Genomic DNA, 11,803 nt, shown 5'->3' on the forward strand with positions numbered 1-11,803 from the left:
AGTCTTATAATTGTTCTACAATGCCAGATGGTCTCATTTTCATATCGTCTACTTGCATGTATTCGTTTTGCACTTTGTTGAATGAGAAAATGGTTCAAGAACAGTTTGACTCAGAATGCTTTGTGCATCACCTAACGGGAAATTGGACAAAATGGTAAAAGGGCTAAATGGCAATTATACCAAATGGTACGTAGATGAAAACTGATTGTAGATGAACTAGGATTAAACTACATGGGATGAGACCATCCAGTAATAGAGTACCGAAGTGTGACATCATTAATTTTCACTTTTTGCATATCAGCGTTTTTGATACCATATTTTGGTAGAGCATGATGAAAAACCCCCACAACCCAAATTTGGTGGGAATCTGTCCATGGGGCCCTAAGATATGACCTCATGAATACATAATTAGCCCCATTGAAGTCAATGTATTATTGGCCTGGTTCCTAACATTTAGTAGCAGGCCCAATAATACACTGACTGATTATGTACATGTATTCATGAGGTCATATCTAAGGCCCCCATGGACCGATTCCCATCAAATTTTGGTAGTGGGAGTTTTTCATCATGTTCTACCAAAATATGGTGTAAAAAACGCTGAAATGCTAAAAAAGTTATCACTTCTGTACTCTGTAGACAAAGTGGGGTGTAGAATATGAGGATATTTTTCATGACCACATATGATCTCATTTGATGGCTATCATATTACAATCCATATACTGGATAAACTCTAACACATTTTATCTTACATGGATAATAATACTGATAAAAGGAAGCTTAATGACAAATCAATCCATAATTACTATAAAAAAACACAGAAATAATTGGATTTCCTTTTTCTTAAACAGTATTTGTTTTAAGTTTTATTACAAAAAGTGGTGAAAACGCAAGTAGGGCACAATCATTGATATAGTTAGTATAATAAAACTTGCCTACCTGTCGGTGCAAATAAACTCAAAACTTAAGATAATAGCCAGTATACATTGAATATCATAAAGCCTTTTGAGGGATTTAGTTTACTCTGCCAATAACATTCTTATCACATGTTGTTAACATAAGTATAATTTAAACCACAACAATCAATGAGTTTACACAATATTACACAATTATGGTGTATGCTTCATTTGGATTGTTTTCTTGGGACATTGATTTAGCAGGTATGTACACACTTGCAGGTATTACATTCTGGTCAAGGGGGGGGGGGGGGGTTGCATACGAAATTAAAGACTGGTCCTGTTCTAAGGTTCCAACTGCATAATGACATTTGGTGTGAATTGAAATGACACTTTGTTTACAGAAAGCCCATAGCATTATATTCTTCATTCCTACTATTCAATAAGCTCTTTGAGATATAAGGTGGGGCCAACTTGGCAACTTTGTCCGGCTTGTAACAAGTTTAACAAGGTATCCACTTAAATGACCCTGAAAAGTATGGTAATATGTATTCATATACAGTACATATGCATACATGAAGTATGCTATTTTTTTTCTCTTCGTATCAAAATCCATTCAACATTATACTGTCATATGATCCATATGATAGCATGATGTTGAATGGATATGGTGACGGACTGAATATGTATAAAAGGATTTTTTTTAGAATATCTGTGTTCCTCTTTTACTAATAATACAAGAATCATCTCAACACTTCATCATATAAATACACCCTTTCTGACAAGGGTCAATAATGTACAAATGATACTCATCGATAAAGGCATCGTCACATCGTTCCGTGCAAGCCTTGCGGGTGATTGCCCGCAACTCACCCGCAAAAATGTTTTGAGCATGTCCAAAATTTGTCTGCGTGTGAGACACGTGCGTGATACTGTCAATGCGGGCAACTCCCTGCAGCTTACCCGCAAGGCTTGCACGAAACGATGTTATAGGGCGTTAAGGGTATTAGTAAGAAATGCATTGGGAACAGTTCTAACATGCCAGAGGCCGAGGGCGTGTAGATGGTTTCAAAGGTAGCAAGTGTGTATAATTATACTAATGCCCAGGCAAATTGATGTGATTATTTGTTTTATAAGAATATGATGTGGATCCTTGTTATTTGATAAAACATCCACATCTCAAAACCATGACCGGTCAATGAAACGAGTCATTGGTACCCATCAATAGCAGCTTTTTTTGTGAGCCTAAAATAAATGACTGGTCACATGATTTCAGCAAATCATGTGATTAGGAAACATATCACAATTTCAAAAACAAAGATATAAACATCAGTAGGTATCCATTTCACAAAACTCACTAACACAGTTTCTTGTGGAAACAAGAATATACATGGAATTCCAGACACATCATCTGTGAAAATTCTGCCAAGTTTTGAGCTGTTTTGTTATTTCAAATATGAAGGCATTTTATTTTGAGAGCAGTTTTGTTAAGGGAAATCATGATATTCTTCTTTTTTTTCAAAGATTCCTTTTTATTTCAAAGCTAATATCTGTCTAAGAACTCATGCTTGTGACATATTAATATATTTGAATTTAAAAAACAGCTTTACAATTATCAAATGAGATTCATATTTCACCCTCCCCATATTAACTATTCTGCAAATTACAATTTTAGCTAATGGATAAACTAACTCTTTGGGAAAGATTAATAGAGAACTTGTGACATCTGCATGTACAAGTAAAATTGGGAGGGGGGGGGGTTCGAGTAAGAAAAATTGATTAATTACAAAAAGCCATGAAACACAGCATTCATATTAATTTTGCTCAGATAAAATATCAATGTACATGTTCTCTACTGTATTCGAAGAGTCAATAATGTGTAACAATTATAATTACATACATGTCATTACTCAATCTGAATAAATGAAATGTTACATGTTCTAGTAAGAATTCAAAAATGTGAGAAATATTGAAAGTAGCACAATTCAAATACAAATATTGTAAGCCCCAAGGTATGAATTATAAATCCAGAACTGGTTTTTTTTAAACCTGTAAATCAATCCTCATCGGAAAATACAAAAACTAACTTTTTTTCCAATATTATCAAGCTTCAAAGATCGATGCATACTACATCAGACAAAGGATTTAACATAGATACAAAAAAAAACTAATACAAAATCATGTACTTTGGGAAGAACAAGAAATTCATATTCATCAAACAAAATTTTAAAAAATAAAGAGATCCCACAGATGTTTTTAGCATGCCCCATTAAGTTAAACATACCCCTTAAAAATCTCCCTTCCCCCATAAAATCATACATTTGATGGTTTAGATAGATTGTACATGTATGTTATTTACAAGTGCAGCAGCTTTATAGCCTTCAATACCAATGGAAGTCCAGTCCAATTAAAAGTCACATAGAACTTTCAAAGTGTGAAATCAGAGAAAGATCACATCTCACATTGTTGTTGGAAACACCCAATGCATGTTTTAGTTTTAGAAAGGAAATATGATATCTGGCGGTTGGTTGACAATTGTAAATCTACCTTTTTTCTTCTAAACTTGAGAACATCCACCCCCCCATGACCCCACTAGCCTTATAAAATCTGAACCCTCAATAACAAAAAGCAGTCACGGCAGTTATGTACCTTTAATATAGTATCGTTGTTTATACATATATGAATAGGCTCTTCTTACACAGCTAGTTTTACTTTTAAATGAAAAAAAATGTAGTCAACCATATGTTCTTTAAGATGAAAAGAAGGAAAACTCAAATGATAATAAAGCCTACAAAAACATAAATGTACACAGTTGGACAGCATATCTTTCACATATTATGGACAAGTAGTCTGAATATATCATGAAAAACCATGAGGTTGTCCCCAACTGGTGCTAATATGAAAGTCTGGGCAAAGCCATGTGGAGGATCTTCATCCGTCTAGAGAAGAAAGAAAACAAAAAGCCAAAATGGTAATATCATGTAAACATGTACTTGTAATATAAATAAATAAAATGAAATAGAAGATACATTAGATGAATAGAAAGATAAATAGATAGACAGATAGATGAATATATTGATACATAGACTGATATATAAATCTTGCCAGATAACAACTCTGTGTAATGTATGCAGACTTGATTTCAAGTGTGTATTTTAAATACTAGCAGCTACATGTATATACCTGTTAATACATGTAGTCCGTTAGTCACTGATATTATGTCCTGAATTAAAGCTCCCATGGACACAAAAAATTATGCTCTATACGCAGAGAGCATATAAATGTCTGTTTGGTTTTAATCTTTATTTGAGCTTTCCCAAAATATCAACATGAAAAGATAAACTTTACCTCACTAATCATCAAAGTACAGATTGCCAAATTTTATTCTCTCTCTCTTTTTTTTTGTTTTCACCATCTTATTCCACCAAAATTCTTGCAGCAGATTATGGGGCAACAAATTTTACAGGTAGAGCCTATGCCTCGATTCCATTTCATAAGTCAAAAAGAACAATAAGCAGTTGGTAATTCAATGTTATGTCCGGGAATTTAATGATTACTTGCCTGTTATCATCCTACAAGCCATGTAAACGACTGAAGTAATAAGATCCGCTTTATTACATTATTTGTTTTATTTCAGTCAGGGTCGTCGACAATGAATTCTGTTAAATTGATCTCTTAAGCTACATGTATTTAGGCCTATTTGTCTATGGCGGGTGTTGCGTATGTTATAAACCAAAGGAAGCACTCTGAAAATCAGGAGCAAAAATTCATGACTTACAATGAGGTGTGCACGACAACAGATACATATCATGCATGAAGTGAACAACAAATGTGCCTAAACACTAACCGGTACATACAATTGATTCTCACCTTTAATTGTCCAATGACAGAAATAAGAAGTTTGGACTCTTCAATCAATAGACTATCCATTACAGTTACCACATGGGCCACCTTCTGAAATGGCAAAGACTGCGAAACAAACAATTTTAATTAGGGTGAATCATTTTTAACAATCATCATGACAGTTTTTTACCAATAACATGAATTGATCATTTATCTATCAAAAGAAACACAAGTTAGGTTGTTTGGATTATGATGTAACACCCTCTTTTCTTACCCACACAAAATTTGAGTGCTATATTGCCCTTAACATGTATAGGCTATCTTGTCATGTATGGTAAAATTACTAACATCTGTATTACTTACAACACATGTAACATACTAGAGCTGCAAACAATGATCTCTAAAATTCTGATTTCATTCAATTTAAATTCATCTGAGAATTTTCTTTCTAAAATTTGTTTTGATTCTAGATTATTTTCACTTTGCATACATAAAAAGTCAGAATTTATGTTAAAGCTCAATTGCACTTGTCAGACACAGCAGAAATCAAGCAGAATCAGCTGGAAGTTTTTTTTTATTGAAACTTAGGGGGATTTCGAATTCACACAACTGCAGTTCAGATTCAGTAAATTGACCAGGTTCTAAACACCAAGTGGTGTTTAGAACCAAATGGGTTTAGACCACATGTTTAATAGACCAAATGGTTTTAGACAACTTGGCTTTGGATGAAGTGGTACATTGTACTCATTAGATGAAGTGCTCATTAGACCAAATGGATATTAGACCAAACAATGTACAACCAATTCTTATTAGACCAACTGGCTGTAGACCAAGTGGTAATATACCAACCTGGATAATAGCCTCCTAGAAATGGCCGTTTCAATGTTAAATAAAAATCCAAAAGGGGGGGGTCTTTGGATGAAAAGTGGGGTTCACTTTTAATAGAGATGTGCCATCACCCACCCTTTCTATACAAGCCAGTGATCTCAATATTCAAATGCTTAAAACTTTCTTTACATATTCAAACTTTGTTTGTTACTTTGATTTTTCTCTTTTATACATATCCAACTGGTTTCAAGTGTTTCATTTTCCTTTAAAGGACACAATATTTGCAAGATTTGAAAGTAAAAGACTCATACTTACTACCAGCTTTTTGCCTATTTGTTCATCTCCTTGGCACACGCTTCCTTCAAAACACATTACGCTTGCAGGAGTCTGGAACGGAGAAGTAGAAAAATAGTAAAAAGGAAAATGAATAATCATCACTAAAAAATATTGGCAAAATTTTAAATCAATTCCTAGCTCTACTTGAGGATAATTCTAGAAGAACAGACTTTTATCCACCACCCCTAATAGATAGGGCCTATTTTCTAATGTCCAGGATAATTTTTGGCACAATTCTATAGTGCCAATTTGTGACAATGCGGATAGTGTTTACAAATAGTTCACTGTCAGCTCATTCACTTCATGGTTCATTGGGGCACAAATCAGAATTCTTTGCCCCGTTATAGCCAAGCAGCGCATGCATAAGCCTTTTTATGCTAATAATTCTGAGACTTGCGAGACTTATGCGTACCGTAAGTAACGGTGTATTAACCGCACCCGTGTATTAACCGCACCCCCCATTTTCGGATGGAACACAAAAAAAAAATAATTTAAAAAAAAAAAAAAAAAAAAAAAAAAAAAATGTAATCAAACTTACTTTCTATCTCTAATATGCGTATTTAAGAAAGAGTCAAGAACCAAAAAATATCGAAGAATTACTGGTAAAAAATGATGGGAAATCAGCGCTTCGTCACTTATCTGCAAGTTGCCGATATTATTGGCCACTTCCACACTCCGAGTCACCTCACACACACACATATGGTACCGGTGTTCATTGCAAGTACCGATACCAGCATCAACATGGGGGCTCACCCATACGAGAAGATCGTTCATATCATATTTTCTGCATCACAGCCCCACTTTTGCTTTCAGAATTCTGTCTAGCATTCAATGTCTCAATGTCTTGACATGAATTTTAGACAAGGGAATACGGGAAGGTTCAAGATACGAGAAATTTGCGATTTTGTTCAGGTGTTTTTCTTGTCTGCTTTGAACCACTACCGGTAGTTCTCAGTACGTGTGTGGCGGTATCTTACAGACAGCAAAATAGGAGAAAAAAATGCTAGTACCGGTATACCGTATTTTCAATGGGAGCTCTGGGCGGGAATAAAGTGAATAATAATTAAAGATAAAAAGTCGGAAGGAGTGAAGATGGGGATTGAAGATTGATTTTGAGATGATGGATGATAGAGAGAAATGAAGGAAAGGCAAATGAAAGAAATTAATTGTCAAATAATACCAATAATTTGTCAAACAAAATAACTTCCACGGAAAGGTAAAGCGCCAGCTTACGTTGACGTTGCGATAAACATTACACATGCATGTCTTATTCGGCTAGCTGCACCGCGCTGTGCGATCGATTGGCGTCTGAACTTTGCCGCGATGACTAAAAAATGACAACAAAGACAGAGTCACACCATTAAAAAAAGTCAGTTTCATGAAGGTAGGTGCGTTTGTTACCGTGATATAACTTTGAGGGACATTTACGGTAGATACCGGTAGTCATAGTTGCTTCCCTTTTATACCCGCGGCTCATACCCCTCTAAACGGGATTGCCCCAAGCGGCTACGCTCGGCCACCCGACGCGAGTTGAAAACTGGTAGTGGTATCGGGCTGAGATTGGCTTGGCTCAGACCTGTCACCGTGTATAAACCGCACCCCCGACTTTTGATTCTGTCCCGCCGAGAAAAAGGTGCGGTTAATACACCGTTACTTACGGTAACCTATTCGTGAACTTGTTTTGAACTAGCCATAAATATTCGTAAACTAGTCAGATACTAGTCGTGAACTAGTCATGAAATGCGTCCCACTCCTGCCATGGAAGATTTGGCTCGACAAGGTTGCACACAGTTTACGAATATTTCACGCATTTGTCCCTGAAATTTGTTGTGCCAAAATGTTAACAGTTCTAAAATTTTGGCACGACACTTCAACCACTGTTCTGGACTGGCCCGCACAGTTCATGACATGGAACGATGGTCTATGTAGCCAGATGGCTTCTAGAGAGTAAAAATCATTTACTAACGTAAGGTCACTCTCATACGAAGCCAGGGCTTCCGTCATATACTTTTGCGTGTACCACCAAAAAACCTGAAACTTTCGCCCCCGAGATTTCTACTTTCTTTCTAAAAGATCTAGCCCTAAATCATGTACATGGGATAAAACTTCATTTCCGACATTTCTACGCTATGGATTTTATTTTTAGACAAGAATTCATCAAAAAAAATGAGAAAAATATCATGAATAGACGGAAGAGACTTGCCCGATGTTTACGCCGCCATCTTGTTTTCTATTGTTCTTCACCCACGATACGGACGCTTGCGTCGCGTAACGTTGGGGAAGAACAATAGAAAACAAGATGGCGGCGTAAACAATGGTAAACATCGGGCAAGTCTCTTCCGTCTATTCATGATATTTTTCTCATTTTTTTTAATGAATTCTTGTCTAAAAATAAAATCCATAGCGTAGAAATGTCGGAAATTTAGTTGTATCCCATGATAAAACATGTAGGCCTACATGATTTAGGGCTAACAAGTTAGATCTTTTTTTAGAAAGAAAGTAGAAATCTCGGGGGCGAAAGTTTCAGGTTTTTTGGTGGTTGGCAGCACTCCTAGTACCAATGAGGTCCAAACATTAACATGTATGGACCTCATAGGCGACAATGCGTTAAAAACAGGTTAGAACTTCTAAACGTACTGTTTCCTGCACCCAAGTATGATATTACTCCCAAAATATGAGTTTTGTCCTCGTTTGTTTATCATTTATTAAAAGATTGCCCATTAAATATATTCCTATTCCTAATTTGAATTTAATAAAATAAAGGGAAACTTACATTTGAGTCATTTTTCGATCTTTTTTTGGCAGTCAGTCCGGTCACCGTCGAGTGCGATCAAAGCGGTATGAAGCTGATTTTCAGATCACGTGATACGTGTGGTCATCACCTGATCAATCGACTATCCTTTTTTAAAGACCGCAACAATTATAAATTTTATTATAAAATATATATAGAATAAATAATTGCATGATATTATATATATTTCTACAATTAAAAATATTTTGTGATATGAATTTAATATTTGACGTAAAAATTGCTATTTAACAAAATATTTATTAAAAATAAAAAATCAAACAAAATAAAAACGCCTTGGACACAGTGCAAAAAACCTAACAATTTGGCCGCGTTCTTAACAACTATCGTAAGGGGCGCTCTATTTATAAATAAAGTTGCATATGTAGCTGTCTACCGCGACAGGAACAGCCGCAGAATTGAAGCCAGAAGCGTGGGAAATTGCCAGAAAATTCAAGAAAAGAACCGGTGAGTACCGATTTAACAGTACTAATTTATTAAGTAACATTTATTGAATCATTACAAGATTTATTTTTTAGTAAAACAAAGCTTAGTTCTAAGCTAGGGCGGCCCAAATGCGCGTGAGTGGAGTCCCAGTTTATTAGCACGGGTAGTCATGGGTAAGTATTTGGGGTGTCGCCTAGACTGGTTGGCAGTGGTACACGCAAAAGTATATGACGGAAGATCTGGCTTCATATGAGAGTGACCTTACGTTAGTAAATGATTTTTACTCTCTAGAAGCCGCCTGGCTAGGTCTATGGTCTTGTGGAGCTCGGAGTCGGAGCGTGCACGATCTATCACCTGATCCGAGGTATGGTACAGGGAGTTGCCGGCCCGGCCCGCCCGTCCGGCAAGCGCAAGTGTAGTGCCAGCGGCAGTGGGGGGCAGACAGTCAGTTTGCCTTGGCCATGATGATGGTGGCCGTGTGCAACTGCAAGTTAGGTCAGAGTATTTCTAAATACTTACATATAAAGACTGAAGTTGAGATCTATCTGTATCAAATTTTTGGTAGTAATGGTGCACAAACTGTTGCGCGATCATGTCTGCCTGGCTGGGGTTAGCCATTGTTCGTTGTAATATCAGTCAAAAGATTGGTAATTCGCGTTGGCGATCCACATTCATCGGCGAAGACCTCAGCTGCAACATGCATGACGTATGGTACGTACGGTAGCTCCAAATTCCAAAATACATATTCTTCCATTGATACTTTCTACAGACTTCTCCTGTACCATAGAAATATATTGATTGATTGATTGATGGATGGATGGATGGATGGATGGATTGATTGATTGATTGATTGATTTTATTTGGCAAGTCACCATAACATATATACAGTAGCATTAAAAACAACTTGCACAGGATGACCCACGAAAGCTCGAAAGCTTATTTCCAGTGGGGTCCTCGACATATAGAATTAAGATAATAAAATGCTAAAACTATACTACTTACATATTTAAAAAAATGAAGAAAAAAAAATCAGAATTACTATACGGGCGTTGGATTTGGAGCTATGATTTTCCAGTATCATCTCCCACCTAAAGTTTCTATATTTTCAGTAAAAGCACCATAAGCAAGTATTTTCAATTTTCTGAAAATGCACCCCTTAACAAGTATTGGCGTGTGAAACCTTACTGCCCTTAAGCATGGACCTGGGAAGCGGGGGTGCTGGGGGTGCTGCGTGTATTATTTTCCACAGGGCAGCACCCCCACGAAATCAGGTTCCCACCTGTATTTTTTTTTAAATATGTTATAATGTACACAATTATCACATCCGACGATCACAAATCACTACTGTCTTTCACATATTCAATCAAATTTTACAGTCTTTTTAGTCCTGCCCATGCATGGTCAGTCAGTTTTAACGTTTCACCAGAGTGAATTAATGCAATCGTAAGTAAACTATTTCTCAATTATTGATACAAACGTAAGTTAAAAAATCGTAAAACCATCAGTGGCCCTGGGAAGCGGAGGTGCTGGGGGGGGGGCCGGGGGGGGGGGCTTCAGCACCCAAAAATTTTTACATGGGATGCACGCTGCGTGTGTTATTTTCCATAGGCAGCACCCCCTAGAAATCTGGTAGGTATAATAAATGACAGCCAATGTAATGATGATGAACGACGTTTTGTAGAACACCCCCCCCCCCCCCCCCCACTTAAGAATTTTCCTACACAGTGCTTGAAATTGTGTTTAAAATCACCCTTTTCCAGATCGGAATATCAAATATTCTCTGCCTGTGCTTCGCGTTCGCATTAATCAATTTTCATGATTAAAAATGTATTTAGAATGCCAAGATTCTAGGTCTAAATTCAAACACGCGCACGCACACTGTAAAAAATGAAGTGCTAATTTAGCACTTACAGTGCTTGTATAGTGACTCACTACGAGTGCTGATTTTCTTGTTTAAATTTGAACTAGAAATTCAGCACTCATAGTGCAGTCACTATACAAGTACTGTAAAAGTGCTAAATTATTACTTTCTTTTTTACAGTGCATGTTTATTAAGATACGCAGCTTGTTTTTTACAATTATTATTTATTTAAAGGGGCACTCCGGGCTGAAAATATTGAAATCTAAATAAATTTTATCAAAATCTGATTACAAATAGTTAAGTGATTTAATTTTGAATATTTTGTGAAAACAGTGATATGCACGTCGTCATTAATATTTAATAGGTGGGTTGATGTTGTCACATCCCAACTATCCTTTTTCTTATGTTATTACAAGTTTATTGCAAGGAATCAAAATTGTTTCAGTGTGAATGATGTCTCCCTTGTAATGAAATAAGTTGCAGCAAAGAATATTTAAAGCACTAAATTAGTTGTCTATTCAATTGTTTTGGTTCTTGAAGGGAAAATGTTGAATATACCTAATTTCATATATACAAAAGAACAAGCGGGGATATGACATCATCATTTTGCCCATTGAATATTCATGAAAAATATGCCTAAAACTGTTATATCGGAATAATGCAAATCTTTAAAATGCAATAACTTTGATATCCCTTGTCTGATTTTGATCAAATTTTCATTCTTTTGTTCGTCTGATTTTTTAAAATCTGTTTAAACCATATTACATTCAGTCTGGAGTACCCCTTTAAACGTGCTAAAATTAAGTT

The 11,803-nt window shown here is 36.1% G+C and overlaps 1 protein-coding gene across 1 annotated transcript; it reads right to left on the minus strand.

Moving 5' to 3' along the window:
• Positions 1-829: 829 nt before the first annotated feature.
• On the minus strand, positions 830-9,931 carry LOC129254264 (nuclear transport factor 2-like). The gene is made up of 4 exons (XM_064115713.1): positions 9,655-9,931; positions 5,880-5,951; positions 4,764-4,862; positions 830-3,832 (listed from the first exon to the last, which is right to left on the minus strand). The coding sequence occupies exons 1-4, from the start codon at positions 9,751-9,753 to the stop codon at positions 3,722-3,724; spliced, it is 381 nt and encodes a 126-aa protein (XP_063971783.1). The 5' UTR covers positions 9,754-9,931; the 3' UTR covers positions 830-3,721.
• Positions 9,932-11,803: the final 1,872 nt, after the last annotated feature.

The sequence above is a fragment of the Lytechinus pictus genome, chromosome 2 (assembly GCF_037042905.1).
Source record: "Lytechinus pictus isolate F3 Inbred chromosome 2, Lp3.0, whole genome shotgun sequence".
Classification (NCBI taxonomy): Eukaryota; Metazoa; Echinodermata; class Echinoidea; order Temnopleuroida; family Toxopneustidae; genus Lytechinus; species Lytechinus pictus.